Below are 16,048 nucleotides of genomic sequence, written 5' to 3'. Positions count from 1 at the left end.
AGCAACTTCACTAACGATCCAATGATACTCGCCTTTGAATAGATGTTCAGTCGAGGTTTGCCAGGATAGCAATTACGTGCGAACAGTCTTTCCGGGAAAGTCGGCGTGGTGACAATAAATTCCGGCTCGGTGGATGCAGCTTCTTCTTGGTCGGTGGATGCAGGTTCCTCTAGTTCGGACTCCGTGCTAGATACTGAAATACAATGACCAAATCCAGACATTTACCCAACGCTTTATTTTTAAAAACTTTTTCCAAAGAATTTCACAGCGAAGCTTAGCGAAAGGAGATACCTGCATAACGAGACGCAGTTTTGCCTAGTCGGGGAATTTTCTTGGGATTTGCTTCTCTATCACTGGCGCATTGACTACGAGTCACCCTCCTCGAGGGCGTTACGCTGGAGGGGGATACCATGCCGATCTGGGTACAGTCGAGAGTGGTTCTTATGTGGGATTCTTCTTATGTTTGGTTCTCAATTGCAGCTGTTTAGAGGTGGTTCTGGTATATTTTGATATAAGGGATGTTTTGGTTTTTCTAATTTCCTTCTTTTTTATTCTTTTATTAGGTCTTTTTTTTATTTTTAAATAAAAAATCAAGAGGTGGCACGGTCGTAATATCAAGAACCACGCGCGTCCTCTGTCGACATTTCACAAGTCTGGAAAAGACGATTCGTCCAATCTTCTAATTTAAACTCGAGGTCGCCCAACTCCCTAATATCAAACTTGAAATTTGCCCAATTTGCCAATTTTTTCTTGTTAGTATCCAGTACTCAGTAGCCTCTTCCGACAAAACTGATCTCCTTTTTTTCTCTTTTGTCTTTTTCTATTTGTCTCTCTTGTAAAAATGTTATGCTAGAAATTTTTAGTCCAAACAAGTAGGCATTAAATTATAATGGGATTGCCGATAATTACTTAAAACTTGACTTGATTTTGAATCCAAAAATATATTTAATTCAATCGAGCAAACTATATGTATATCCAAAATTAAATTTCTATTTGAAAAACAAAACTTTAATTTTTTACAAGAATAATATTTCACTTATAAAATATAATTACATATATAATTAAATATAATTCATTATTTTCGATAAAATACAAATAAATTAATATACATATATATTATAAATATAATATAATTATATTATTTTGAAAATAAATAAATTATATATCGTATACTAATTTTATATGATAAGTTTATAAATAAATTATTTACTGCACATCCATCATTTTATTAAATACATTTATGAAAATATACTGATTTTTAGCATATTACTACTACTTTGTCATCAACTTTGTCAATCAAAAGCCTAATTTTATTTCTTAAAACATAAACAATAAATCATCATAATCAATAATGTAATTATGCATGAATGCACGGAAGAAACATTTGGTCAAGTTTGTAAGTTGCAATATAAAAAAATCAAATCTCCAAATATTAGAAAAATATAAGTGCATGCATGGAGGAAGCACCTAATTAAGTTTTTAAGTTGCAATATAAGTAAAATCAAATCTCAGCATATTAGAAAAGTACCAAGTACCTACAACAACATGCACTTGAATTTGTTTATAAAGATAAAAGCATAGAGATCTACAGTTTGTTTTAACATCTTGTAAACTTCAAAGTTCATTTCGTAATGATATTTACTTTTTAGCAAAAAAAAAAATAAAGTACGGTGGAGAAACCTCTAAACCGATGATAATAAGCATCAATAAGCCTTGCTAATTATTATATAACCAAACACAATTACTACTAAGCAAGCAGATAACTCAAATCTTAAAATTCGCCGATTATCGTAACCATAAACTCTTCGAAGCTCAGATAACCATCACCATCTACATCAGCGGTTTTAAGCATCTCGGCACATTTCTCTTCAGTGCACTCCTTCCCAAGCCCAATCATGGCTGCATGGAACTCACTGGAAGTAATCTTTCCGTCACCGTCAGCATCGCATAAAGCAAAAAGCTTCTTTCCGGCACATTTTTTTTTTTTTTTCAAAAAAAAAAAACATTTTATCAACGGATGAAGCAAACTCGTCGGAGCTGAGCTCGCCATCACCATCCACATCAATCTCCTTGAACATTTGTGTGACTTCTTCCTCAGAAATGTTTAGGGAGAAAGCAAGAACCGCTTCGAGAAACTCGTCCAGCGAGAGTTTACCGTTTTTGTTCTTGTTGTTGAACTTCTCGAAAATCTGTTTTACAAACATGTTTTATTATATGCTCTTCTTTTGTTTATAATGTGATGTGTGAAATGCGACATACTATGTTCTTGTATTTATAGGATTTGACAACCATAAACCAAGAAAATTACAAAATCTAATAGTTTAAGCCATGATTAATTAAAACAAAAATATTATAGAAAATACTAAATGAAAAACTTTAAAAATAGGAAATATTAGAAAAGATACGCAGATCTTATCCTACCAAATGGATTTGTTTCATCTACTTTTTATGACGACAGATTTGTTTCATCTACTTATTATTAAAAGTTCACTATATTCGTAATAACATATTGCTATAATTTAACTGATGGGGCCAACCTAGAACAATATTAACCTCTACCTTCTTATAAAATAAATATAGTAGATAACAAAGTGTTCATATTAAGGTTCCTTTCACCAAATTAGATGGATTTTTAACACACGGTAAGTTTGTAAGTTGCAATATATAAAAAATCAAATCTCCAAATGCTAGAAAAGTACTAAGTGCAAATTACAAACTTAATAGGACAATTCTATCAAATAGCAATTTTTAAGTTTTTGTCACAAAAATAGCTCTAAAAAAATAGTCTTTTTTATTTTGAAAATTTTAATATATATTTTTAAAATTTTAAAACTTTATCCCTAAAACTCCACCCCTTAAATCTAAATCATAAGTCTAGATTAGTTTAACCTTAAGGTAAAAAAGTACTTTTACCCTTTAATAAAACTTAATTAGATCATTTTTCATATTTTTGTAACAAAAACTTAAAAATGCTATCCTAGAAAATTTCTCAACTTTAATGTGTTTTTAATATATCTTAGTTATGATAATTTTCGAAAAATGGATGAAAACATATTCATATATAATTGTTTTGAGTAGATATGAAAACGTGTCATGCACATCTCGTAAACGTCCAGAGGAAAGGAGGCAGGTTAGCCCGCTGACCAAGGTTATAAGAAAATCAGAGTAACTGGGGAACAGAGGGCAAGCGATAAAAGAAGACAAGAGGAGGGGACAAAGCTTGACGAAGATCCTCGTTAGTGGTGATTACTGATTAGGGTTTGGGAAGAATCGTTTTTTTTTCCTCTCACAAGCCAACACATGTTAATAATATCATATCCTTTTATCACATCATTTTCGAGATCGTCTCATTAGGGAAATAACCAAACGGGTTATCGTATCAATGAATCAAGCTTGCACCTCAAGTTATCGAAAACTCCCACACCAACCTTTCTTTTGTGCATATCAAAACCTTAGAAACCAAAAAAAAAAAACAAGAAACTCAAATGTTCACCTTAAAATAACTACCATTGGGAAGATTCGAAGAGAGGGAGAGGAGAGAAACAAGAATTAGCAAACAAGTAAGATAATTCTGATGAATTTTACCTGCAAATTATGCAACTCTGGTTACTTCTCGATGCCTTGTTGCAGATACTGAATCAAGTCGTATCCAGCAGTGGTCCACTTGTTATACGCATCGGTACAAACATGGATCATGAAATGTGCAGCTTCGCGTTCGCTCATCTCTGGGTGAAATCTCTTCCTTAGGTTTCCAATTGGATCTCCTCTGCTAAAGCAAGGTAAACCACTCTCGAGCATCATTTGCACCGTACTTATGATTCCGTCCATGTACCGGCGAGCAGCTAAGTATCCTTTCACGCACAAGCTTTTTATGCAGACAAGAAAATACATTCATCTCTCACAACAAACATGTTATAAGGAGACAGAGGAGGATTAGAGAAAGTTACCTCACAAATTGATGCCATGTTTTGCTTTTCATAACACCTGAGGGATCTAGCAGCTGAGTCATTTCGTGGCTCAGTTTGAAGTGAGCACTCTCGAACCTCATGTTTCCACCAGGTGAAGTTTCCAATATGAAACCAAAGTCGATATGGACAAGTCTTCCCACGCTACATTACATAACACACATTGTAATGTCCATATCACCAACTGAAAAGAACAAAAGGAGACCGCAGGAGAGGAAACATACTCGTCAAAGAGTAGATTTCCGTTGTGTCTGTCTTTGGGTTGGAGTAAAAGACTAGCCACAGCATAACCGGCACTGCTGATGAGGAAGTTCTCTCGTGCTGTTTCAAAGGTGGCTGAGCCGACTGGTCCATAGTCTTGTTGAAAAATCTCATACAAACCCCCGTCCGTTGTTTCACCCATTTGACTTCTGCTTCGTGTATTAGGCACTACCTGTTGTCAAAGGAAAGAAAAGAGACGTGAAATTTTCTGATGCCACCATATCTAGTTTAACCAGCAAAAGAAATAAGTTTCAGACAAACACATTTTAGCCTGAGTTTACCTCAATTATTCCTCTCTCGTCACCAGTTGGGAGTACTCCATATGGAAAAACATAAAGATTAAGACCAACCGCTTGAAATATGTCTCTAAGAAGAGATATCACTTGAAGCGCAAGAACATCTTGTCGGCAATCATCTCCGACCTGAATACAAGATAGAATCAGACTGACAGTAAATAGATTTATCCTTTTGGGTATTTTGCAAATACTATACGAATCAAGAAACACATGACAGTACAATAGGTTTCATGTCGGCCTACAAATTTAGTAAAATTGTATGAAATCATACAAGGTCTTACCTTGAAAATGCAAGCCTGCGGTTTTACATCACTATGGTCACCATCACGATCAACAACGTTAAAAGTAATCATGATAGGGACTTTGGCAGCTGATTGCAAGGGTATCCCACTGTCTACACGGATACCCCTTACAAGCTTGTTAGGAGCAGTAGGCAAATAAAGGTCATCTCCTTGCATTTCAATTTTCTCTAACTCCCTACATAAATAAGTATTAGATTAATCGTGCTTCTAACATATGCCGACCCATCCATAACATGATATGATTTATAAGATAAAAATTCTACCTCCTGATACCCGCTCTGCGTTCTTCTTTTGGAAGAGGAAATAGCACCCCGGAAATAGATGTAACCTTGTCAAAGAAGTCAAACTCTCTAGTGAACATGTCCAAAGCACTGGGAGTGAAACCATCAATGATATGCTGCCGAACCTCTGGCAAAATTTCATGGAATGCTGCATTCTGTAATTATTCGGAAGAAAATAACAGGTGAGCTCAGAGTTTTACAGCCGACCAGTTCACAGCTATAGAACAAAGTTTCTACCACCATCTCTGTCCAAACAACCTACTATCTCTCTCACTACATCTTTTTCCAAAATATACTACCCAGGAACAATCTCATGCTAATACAGGGCTATGATCAGTCATGCAACCCATTTTAGAGATCTTGGAGTTATGTGCTTATAAGCAGCGGTCAAAGTGCCAAATCGAGAATACTTGCTGCTTTGTGTAACATGTGAAGAATAACCTAACCAGAAGACTTTGCAGATGTTTTCTGCAGGTCACCATATATTGCAACTCGGAATACTGTTTTGCACAATTATGGCCAGTACATTGTACTAGATGGCAACGCTTTTTAATAGTGTGAAAGATTTTTAAGCAATATATCAGCAGTAATATAGATACTCTACTAGCCAACCAGTGTAAGATGCTGACTCCACGTAGAAACTAAGACCAATGAAATATAAGTAGAAAATATAATAATGGGCAAAACCTTATCTATAGAACCCTCCTTTGGTGTTTCATGAACAGCCTCACCCTGGCATTATAAGAAATATTTTAAAATTAACAAATCTCCGCAAAAATTTCAAGCAAAATTAACATCTTGCAATGTCACTATATTAAACTTACCTGCAAATGCCAAATGAGAATATGGGCAAATATGTCGCTTCTTTGGGTAGCTCGAAGAAGATACCCTTCAACCAACCTCTGCATTTAACAAGATGAAAATGTTAAACATCTTAGAAACCAGGAAAAGGGAAAGAACTCAAGCGGGCATCACACAATATCCAGCCCCACTAGAGGTGTAATTTCCGTAGAGTTTGAGGATACTGCGACAAGAAAAACCGCGAGCAATCAAAGGGCCCAATTAAACAAATGACTAGACATGGTTTCTGAAAAGGTGAGGTAGATAATCCAATACTAATCTAATAATAAGAAAATAGTCAGTTTAGATAAAGACCAACACACAAAGGTTTTGATGGTAATCCTTTTTTAGTACCATGGTTGGATAAATTATTCTAGGAAATGGTGCAGTACTCCAAATACACACAAACCGAATGATATAGTTTAAATAGTTTAGTCCCCAAAATGCTTAGAGTGAGAGAGGAATGGGGAGACAGAAATATATATTGTAGATAAGACTTACCCCTTCATCATAGCGCAGAGACTGCACCAACTGCGGCATGAAGAAAGTAACTCGTTCAGGAGGGTAGGACTCCAGAACTCTTAGGACATATGCCATGACACGTGGATGCCCTTTATAAGCAGGAGTGAGGAATTCGAGAGCCTGTGTAATTGAACAAGCAGCCCAGTGTGGTAGCTGCTGCAACAGCACTGAGTCCTCTTCAACATTTTTGGGTGTAACAAAGTATGGCAATGCCTCAGGAATTGTACGGAGATCTACAATATGTGTCTGCATAAAAGAGTTCCAAGTGTGAAAGCTCATATAACATCAGTCATTCAAATAAAAAGAAAACTACATTCCCTTCAATAAATTATTCAACTAGAAGTACCATGGCCGACTTTTCTCCAGTTGCACCATGCCTCACTGGTTTTGTGGGATGGTGCAACACCAGCTCAAGTAAACTTAACACCAGAGGTAACGTATTATCCCTCAAACTATAAAATCGTAAAAGATCCGTCTTTCTACAGTCTTAGAGTAGCATCTGTAAATTCATACCTGAACAAGCTGAGTGACTTCGGATTTCACAGCAGCATTTGCCGGAAATCTTGAAGCGACAGATATAGCAATGCGAGGGTCCACTGAAAAGGCGGTTTTAGCATGTTCGGTCCATTTTTCAGCGCTTACTTTTAGCCGCGAATATGGACTGTCCCTGTAAATACGTTGCCAATTGGAAGAATATCAAAAATGTACGTCAAAGAAATCAAGTTAGAAGCGAAAGCGTCATGAAAGGAAACCAAGTTTTACTTTGAACTAATAGGTTGTGCCCATACGTCAAGCCTGTCAGCTTCATGCTGGCAGAGCATTAAAAGCAACTGCTTCCTTTTTTCTTTTCCCACTGTGTAGTTGTCCATCTCACCCCAGACGGGATGATAGTGATCAGTCTGTAGACATGCAGCCAAAATAAACATCATATCTTGCAGAAAACTGTTACCCGGTGAAAGTAGAAAAATCATGGATGGTTACTGTACCACATCAATCAAGTTTCCACTTTCACGAGGCTTTCCTTTGGAATCAGAATGACTTGAATCTGATAGCTCGCTTGACAAAAAGTGAACAAAAACTGAAACAGATAGAGCCTCGCTTTGACAAAAATTCGGAATGTTTACATCATACCACTCTGGCTGATGAGCAAACCAGCCTAAAGAAGTCCTGGAACAAGTAGAAAAGACGTCATTTGTTATTGACGTGCACAAAAATAAAACAAAGGTAAAACAGAGATGATAAAATCGACCTAAGCAACATTAGAAATTTTAAAACTCAACCTAGAGATAATAAAACTGCCATGTTAAATGACCATAAAAATAACAGACAATAGCCCGGACAGTTCATGCATTGTGCAAAGGCGGTTCATGTTAAATCCTAAGGTGGACAAAACACTTAGAGAGCCAATGATAGTACATAGTCAAGAAAAGAAAGTAAAGAAAAAAACAAATGTTTGCCGCCATATCAAAGATGTATGGTGCAACACTCAATGCCTCATATGAAGGAAAAAAAAAGGAATTAGCAAAAGATAACCTGTATATTCGATCTTCCAATAGCTGAAGCCCAGATCTAAATTTCTGCATATTGCCTTGTGTTTGGCATGAGCAGAACTTCAGTCCAAGGAGCATTAAAGAGAAAAAGGTACCAGCAGCAGCAGGGTGGCGAGTAAAGCACCAGTCAAGGTCTGTACTCCGTTGTAACATCCTACCAAGCAGCAATAGTTGCTCCGTGCTATTATGTCGAACAACCTAAAGAGGCATTGGATAAGAAACTCACTCAAATATCCTTCTATGATTCCTTATTGATCAGTTAGCAAATTCTCAACTGAAACGAAATCACTCCAAGACCACAATTTTGACACCTGAGGTCTTTCATAGATAGAGATATTCGATTTAACTAGTATACTAACGCAAGTCAGCACTAGTAACACTCTAGACCGACTTAACGAATGACTATAAGAATTGAGGTGAACCACCTACATGTTCCTTCTTTATAAGAAAAAGTATAGAGATAAATCCTAACCTCAAAACGGTCAATTAAAAATCCAAGCCATAGTCTGTGCGCGACTATTTGGTCAACAGGATCACTTTCAGGTGATTCTTCTGGTTCCCCAGGGGCAAGATGGGGCCTTAATTTTGCAGCTGGGCCAGAGTACCGCACATCAGACGCAAAGAGTCCTCGCTTTGTATCAATTGTCCATATCCATGCATCAACAAGCTCGGAAAGGACAAGAGATACCAGTTGAGGAGCAGCAGAAACCAACCAGGTCCAAATAAAAATTCCAGTTTCCATAGCATCTGGAGTAGATATATAAGCTGGACACCAACAAAGGAGACGCAGTAATTGAGAAAAGCCTTCCACATTTGTTTTTGACTCAGCCCCCTGATGCAACAATAAGAGAGATTAGAATGTACAACACATAGTAGCTGGTTGATACCCACATACATGTGCTCCTCCACCCATCTATATTTTTGATTAGAAAACCTTACCAGGTTTGACAAAAGTAGTGCGGTTGCTTGAGAACAAGTTTCTCGGAATTGCGACTTGTCCACCTCTCCGCCTTTTTCAGCAGTATTAACAAATTGCTGAAGGAGACGCACAAACCGCGCAATTAACATCTCATTAAATGAGTCATCCTCTGGTTGTGGTGCCTGGGAAAACGCCCCAGATATTAATCTTTGAAGGCCACCACCAAAACCACTAGGCGTCGAGCTAGATTGAAAGCCACCAATACTGTTGTACAACCTTCGCATGCCAGCAATTTCTCCAGCATGGTTGCACTTTACCGTTGCACTGACAACACCAGTACCAAGTACCTCCAAGTTAAAGGATTCAGAAACTTTTACGTTTGCCCCTGATGCTGCAGCTGCTGCAGCCATCACCGCTGGAATATTTGCAGTTCTTATCCCAGACCAAATTTCATTTTTCCCAGTTCCAATCATTATCTCAGATAAAAGAGAAACGACGTCAGTTGTAGTTTGTGCTCGCTGCCATGTGTTTGCCTTACACAGCTTATCCTGAGGTGCATATTAAAACTCAGAGAAGTAACGTGAAACACTATTGTAACTCAAAAGGAAATTGCAAGAACAATTAAAAATAAGCACAAACCACTGAAAAGATCCCTGCAATGAGAATATTTGCAAAATTAATCCATAGAACAATAACTTAAGAGTTAAGCCCCTAGGTCCAAAGCAATTAAGAGTTTGTACGTGGAACAAGAACAGACTCATGACAATCTCAGAAACTAACATAAGAAACTGTAAATGTAAAAGGGACCATGGTACAGAAATAATACAGTAATTACGGTAGTTAAAAAGAGAAAAATTGAATCCGAGCTGCTTGAATCATTTCGAGAAAAAATAGTCTAAAACAAGAAACAAGTTCGTTAAAGACAGTAGAAGGAAGTAAAACATGCCACTGCAAGAGAACATAGACAGGAATTATATCTCCACATTAGGTCTCTGTTTGAAAATGTCAAACTAACAGATTGAACTGGAGAAATAGAAAGCTGTCTTAAAAAGGAAATTTGAATGTGCAAATAGAGGACAGTATGAGTTGGTAAAAAGAAGGAAACCTGAAGCAAACCCTGACTGGTGCATGGAGCATATGAAAGCGATATTATGATCCATTCTCGAACAACTTTCTGGTATAAGGATCGAACAGCAGCAGTCCAAGCGGGATCATTGACAACTGTTGAAGGTGTATTATTATGAACAGAAAACAGTAAACTGTCCAGACACGACGAATGCCAGAGGACCTGCATTTTCTCATTGTCAGTCAACAACGTAGCAGATGGAAAAATTCCTAAAGAACAGTTGAAGAAGGCAAAAGGCAAACATACAGCGCACAGACAGAAGGCAAACACAGAAAGTCAGTAACAGTAGCAAAATGCAGTAATAAAAGAAACAGAGGGAGAAAAATAAACTACTGGCTGTACAACGGAGAGGGATATGTAGAGGACATTAAACAGTTAAATATATATATGATAGACGTTGAAACAGAAATCACAAAATACTTGAAAATCCACATTAAAAACAGACTACACCACTGGTGTATATGAGGAAATTGATCATATGTTAGAGATAGAAAGAAACAGGAAACAGAAAAAGAAACCAGAAAATGTACACCCATTTACCTGAGGAAACTTGTCCCGTAGCTGAGTCAATAGGTTCACAGAGATATCTCGAACGTGTTCATCTCTCTGTGACATACTCTTTATGAGGAAACAAGCATGTGCATAGGTTGTCAGTTCTCTATTACGAGCATCTTTCCCAGTATGAGATATTCGATCTTCCTGAAACCAGATGAAAATTGGTAACATTATACTGTTAGAACTTTTTAAGTGAAGAAGCAGTAAGAAAACAGAAAGGCAGAGCTGGTGTTGGTGACAGAAAGACGAAAATGCATATACAACGGGATAGAAGGAATGAATGCAATAGAGTTGCAACCAAAAAAAACTTGGCCAAAGATGAGCTCAAATAGTACGACCAGGTATTTACATACCAGCCATGAGACAGCTGTTTCAAAGGATCTATGCACAATTGCCGTCAAACACTGGGAAACAGCAGGAGTAAGATTTGGAGTTTTCAGATATTCGAAGACACAGCTGAAGGCACTTCTAGAAGCAGATACACTTGAGTCACCGTTAAGGATACCCCCGTTGCTAATAAAGCGTATGATTTCTAATAACGCAACAGCAAGCAAATAGGTAGCCTTCACTCCTGAAAGAATTTAAAGAAAGAGAGAAATTCTGAGTATCTAAGATAGCCACACTAAAATCCATCAAGCAGATATGGAACAATAACTCCTTGTTTGTTTTACCAGATATGGTGTTCATTGCTGCAACGTCAACTCGGCCACCTAAGGCAGTTGAAAGAGCAAGTCTCTGTGTTGAAGCTACTTTCTCATTTCCATTTCCTCGACGACTACCAGGATTATGAAGGGCGTTGAGTTCTAATTCGTCTTCAAGCCATTTTACAGAACTAACAACCTACAAAGAGCAATGCTCGAATAGTTAAAATTATATTAAAGAGCAAAAGGATCTCCTGGGAGATGTAGACCCAATATTTAAAAGGCTTATAATCGGGTGAACCATAAATTAAACTCTAAAAATGACCTTCTAGACTGACTTACAAGGGGGGGAGTGCCTTGAGAAATCCGCTGAACAGCAAGAGCCCACTGAGTATTCCACATGTAAGGCCCTCCCACAGCTTGCAAGCCACTCATGCTTCCCGAACTGTTCGCTGAATTGGAGGTTGACTTTACAGCTGGTGTTGGAGCTTTCAAAATAGGAGGTGCTAGACCAAAAAGGGCTATATAGAACCAAAGATTACGGAAAAGCTTCAAAAGTGAGGGTTCCACATCCAAAGTGGGATCAAAATCCGAACATATCTCCGCCACAGCAGGAAGAAGAGGCCCTAAAAAATCCACACCACTCCTGGAAGAAAAGGAAACACTGTATAAATATTCCAGTCAATATGAAGAACAAAAAAAACTTTTGAGGTGGAGAAACATGAAGTGGATATTGTCCAATTATTCTAAGCTTTTAGGAAAATTGTGGAGTGAAAAATGATTATTTTATCTATGATGTTAACAGCATGACCATAACATTGATCATCCCTCATGCAATACTTAGCCCTTGCTAGGAGCGTATAGGCCAGCATATTTCTCGTAATTTGTACAGATTTTCTTATGTACAAATACTTTATTAGACTAACCATAAACAGTGAAAAAACTCTGTGTTTATACAAGCTAAGATGATATAATTACCCGCCACTTTTGGACTCAGCAGCCAGGCCTACATCTGAGCATAATGAAAGCAAACGATGGCGGTAGTCCGATCGCAATTTTGTATCCGTAAGACCACTGGCAATTGTAAGAAAACCTGCAGGAAGAGTCTACAGCACAACTGGATCTGTAAGAATCAATGTAATAGTTAAAACCAAAAACATGCACAGTAACTTACCTCTACACGCTCAGTAGTGGCTTCTGGTGCTGATGTTTTGCTTTCTACAGATCCTACACTAGACAGTTTGCTCAAGTAACTTCTGGTCATCAGAACTACTGTCTCACGGTAAGACTTCTCAAACCCTAATGTTGCTATGCGAGAAACAGCATCAAGAAGCTGCACAAAATTGGCAAAGATGCATAAATAAATATGTCAAAAGAAATATAAAGATATAAAGTTCGATAAATACAGTATATTATAGTACAAAATGGAACCATACTTGGAGTCGTAAAAAGCTAGGAGTCGAAGCATCACCCTCTTCCAGGCTTTCAATAAAAAGTGGCAAAATCATGTCTGCTACGTCGGGTTTCTTTACAGCAACATTGAGATCAGCAAGCAGCCGTATCACATTCAGCTGCACAGCAGGCACATGCTTTTCTTTATCAACCTGGACACCAAATTATGAGACTTAGTGGAAAGGTAAAATAACAATGAAACATAACGAATGTAGATAAACCAGCTAAAAAGCAAGGTAAAATGATTTTCTCCACGTTAGGAGCAAGGACTAGAGTTACCTGTTCTTCATAATCATTTCTTTCACGAATACTTGACGCTAACCCCATAATGAAGGTATCCACTGGAGCTCGGTCCTTGTCCCAGCCAGATTCAATAATCTCACAACTAGTCTTGAATATGCTCTCAATCATAGCCCCTTGGTTGCTCGCCCAAGTATCAGGCTGTTCCAACAAACAATTAGAAATACATAGAAACGTTTTTCTGTAATTTAACTTAAAAACGAACTATAGTATCTGTCCAAACTTGTGACAGGATGTGTTCGATTATGCTTCTATAGAGCTCCAGGCGCACTATAGTAGAAAATGCTGCAGGTTTGATTTTTTTTTTTTTAATTACCTGTGAACAGACTGCCAGTACCAATGGTTTAAGTCGGATGAGCAACACACGAAGTGGCTGCCCTCCTCGTGCCACTGCAATCTTTGCAATCCCAGAAAGAAGAGAACCGAACAGCTCTTCACAGGCCTTCATTTTCCGCCAAACAGATGTCAAGCAGGCATCTGCAGCATCTAATAGCAGTGCAAGAGTCTCCAGGACCAACCTCTTAGAAGTTTTTCCATCTGTTTCGAGAGACACTAGACTCTTGATTTTCATTTTCGCTGCAGCGTGATAACCAGACAGTTTGGCATTGACTCTAGTTTTCAGAACCGGGCCTTGTTCGTTCCAATCTCGCTTTCTTGACTGTAAAAACAGAAGGCAAAAACAGAATCATCATCTCTTCCAAGAAAACGAAATCCATACTCCACTCAAGATCCACCGTCATGCTAACCCTCGTGAAAACATGCAATTTTTGACAGTAGGAAGGATTATCAACTAGCGGTTACTTCACCTATAAATCTTGTCTAATAAGGGGGCCCTAAATCTATAACGCGAGAAAAGAGATACCTTGAGAAATGCAGACATGGACTGGAGCTGCTTCTTGGCTATAAACCTCACTTGATCCTGAAGTTTAGAATCAATTTTGACTTTATCCAAAATATGAGTGATCAGTCTAAAGGCAATCTCTTGCATCTCCAAGCTCTGGATGGATTCATCCTCAAAAGAAGCCACGTGTTGTCTAAACACAGGGTTAGAGCCACCACTCCCTTCGCTAAATTCGAAACTCAGCTGATCAACACCGCTCTTCCATACGATACTGCCCCCATTAACCACCACCGAGGAACTCTTAGAGGAGACGGTGGAGCCAGGACTAGACTCCTCAGTTTGGCCAGAGGGAAAACGGTTCGTGCTAACTGGAGAGCTCTGGGCGGAAGAAGTCTCGTCCGAGTTGTGCTGCCGCTGGTGTTCCTTGGGAGCACGGCTCACAACAAACTGATCGAGCAGCATTGTTATCAACTTATCGCCATCAGACTGAAGAATCGAGGGGAAATTCTGAGAGAGCGCGACCAAGAAAGCCTTGGAAATCGAGGGATCACCATCGCTCTCGCGGCAGCTCGTGGCGGCTATCACGACCTCCCCTGTAAACCTAGCAACCTCGGTGCCGAATTCCGGCGATAGACCGGACGCACACGAAAGGTAGCTCAAGAAATCACAATAGAAGGCAGAGATGGACTGGGAAGGGAAGGAATGCGGCCAGAAGGAGCGGCGGAAGGACGCGGGAACAGCGCTGAGGAAATCCGTCACGACGGATTTGGCGCGATTGTCGGTTGATTCCGGATTCTTAGAGATGATCCGAGCAACGGCTAATACAGCGTTGAGATGGCTTCGAGAAACTCTGGGGGATTCGGCGAGGAGCCATTCGGTTTGGGGACAACGGCCGCATATCCAAGCTAATTTCTCCGAGAATTGCTTTGGATTCTCCGCTATAATGTCGCAAAGCTCCGTCAATGCCTCCATCTCTGATCAGATAACAACGAAACGCAAAGGAATAACTAGCTGAAAAAGGAAACTTTCGCGATCCGATCTGCGTGAAGACGGAGTCAAAATCTCGATCCACGAACGACGGAGGAATCATAAATGTGAGTGTAAAAATTATAAACTGGAATTCGTGGCTCGGTGTAGGAGGAGGAAGATGAAGCCATGGAAAGGGTTTGAAGACTCATTGTGACGTCACCATTTCTGTTCTCTACCTCTCTCTCTCTCTCTCGTTTAATCATTTTGTCCGTTGCGAAGGATATTTAAAAGGGGTAAATACGTAAAGATACTAAAAGGTTCGTAGAGAAAATCGGTACAACCAAAAAATCTGAATCGACGAGGGATAATGTAATTGAGATTATATATTCGGTTTGCTTATGAACAATGTGGCTATATAATAGATTCATGCATGAATCATGGCCTGCCTTAGATGAAAGCTTTTATCAAAGAATAAAATTACGATATACGGTGTAATTTTTCCAATATGTAAAAGATCTCCGATGTTACACATTTGTTGTTTAAAAAATAATGCAGCCATTTTCATAAGTTGGGCTGAAGAGAATGAAAACACTTCCATTACAAAGATGCATTTTAACAAAAAATTGATTTGATATTTCAAATTTCGAAATTAAAGTCTAATTAATTGTTCTTCAAACGGAAATTATTATGACGGAATTTTCAAATTTATCAAATATTCTATTACGTTAGCTTTTTGAAAATCATCTTCAAACCTCACTGAGCTGACTACTTTTTCTGTGGATTGAAAATTTAAATATGTCCATGATCACATATCTACTGTGTAATCTTCTTATTTTCGTTTGCTGGAAATTTAATCTATTATGGACTATCTAAAATAATAACTTTTTAGAGACTATTCCTTAAATGTTAAAAAAAAAATACATTTACTTAAGTTGAGATACTTAGGAGAAACACTACAAGAAAACACAGGCTTAGCGAGAAAATTTAACGAGGAAAAACAATCCTCGTAAATTTACGTCGATTTTACGAGGAACTTACGTGGAAAACTAAAGTCATCGTTATTTCCTCGTAACATAATGACAAAAGTGTTTCGTCGTAAAGTGGATGTAATTTAACGAGTATTTTACGAGGAAAAACTATTTCCTCGTAAATACGACGTAAACTTTGCGTGTTATTTACGAGGAAATAGTTTACGTGTATTTAGCGAGGAAATTTTGAATCCACCAAC

At 38.2% G+C, this 16,048-nt stretch overlaps 2 protein-coding genes across 2 annotated transcripts; both read right to left on the bottom strand.

The window, feature by feature from the left end:
• Positions 1-1,674: 1,674 nt before the first annotated feature.
• Positions 1,675-2,222, bottom strand: LOC106294128 (probable calcium-binding protein CML34). Its single transcript, XM_013729731.1, has 2 exons — positions 2,002-2,222; positions 1,675-1,967 (listed from the first exon to the last, which is right to left on the bottom strand). Exons 1-2 carry the CDS (start codon positions 2,202-2,204, stop codon positions 1,772-1,774), a joined length of 399 nt encoding a protein of 132 aa, XP_013585185.1. The 5' UTR covers positions 2,205-2,222; the 3' UTR covers positions 1,675-1,771.
• Positions 2,223-3,220: 998 nt separating this feature from the next.
• Positions 3,221-15,077, bottom strand: LOC106294640 (phosphatidylinositol 4-kinase alpha 1-like). The gene is made up of 27 exons (XM_013730250.1): positions 13,873-15,077; positions 13,327-13,668; positions 12,990-13,151; positions 12,695-12,862; positions 12,433-12,591; positions 12,237-12,364; positions 11,601-11,904; positions 11,289-11,457; positions 10,971-11,188; positions 10,603-10,761; positions 10,042-10,224; positions 8,957-9,484; positions 8,490-8,849; positions 8,001-8,215; positions 7,454-7,634; positions 7,230-7,366; positions 6,981-7,134; positions 6,447-6,713; positions 5,930-6,007; positions 5,793-5,837; positions 5,088-5,260; positions 4,804-4,999; positions 4,508-4,648; positions 4,190-4,398; positions 3,948-4,109; positions 3,586-3,865; positions 3,221-3,451 (listed from the first exon to the last, which is right to left on the bottom strand). Exons 1-26 carry the CDS (start codon positions 14,821-14,823, stop codon positions 3,607-3,609), a joined length of 6,048 nt encoding a protein of 2,015 aa, XP_013585704.1. The 5' UTR covers positions 14,824-15,077; the 3' UTR covers positions 3,221-3,451; positions 3,586-3,606.
• Positions 15,078-16,048: the final 971 nt, after the last annotated feature.

Source organism: Brassica oleracea, chromosome C5 (assembly GCF_000695525.1).
Source record: "Brassica oleracea var. oleracea cultivar TO1000 chromosome C5, BOL, whole genome shotgun sequence".
NCBI lineage: Eukaryota > Viridiplantae > Streptophyta > Magnoliopsida > Brassicales > Brassicaceae > Brassica > Brassica oleracea.
This window is presented reverse-complemented; position numbering and strand designations above follow the sequence as displayed.

Bases quoted from the DNA above. Each gene is read 5' to 3' on its own strand.
- LOC106294640 (XM_013730250.1), bottom strand. From the start codon at position 14,823: ATGGAGGCATTGACGGAGCTTTGCGACATTATAGCGGAGAATCCAAAG. The intron at 11,189-11,288 runs GTAAAACAAACA...AAATTCTTTCAG, and splicing joins AGCAATGAACACCATATCTG to GAGTGAAGGCTACCTATTTG. The intron at 6,714-6,980 runs GTATGAATTTAC...TCTTTTATGCAG, and splicing joins AAGTCACTCAGCTTGTTCAG to ACACATATTGTAGATCTCCG.
- LOC106294128 (XM_013729731.1), bottom strand. From the start codon at position 2,204: ATGTTTGTAAAACAGATTTTCGAGAAGTTCAACAACAAGAACAAAAAC. The intron at 1,968-2,001 runs TTTTTTTTTTGA...AAAATGTGCCGG, and splicing joins TCATCCGTTGATAAAATGTT to AAAGAAGCTTTTTGCTTTAT.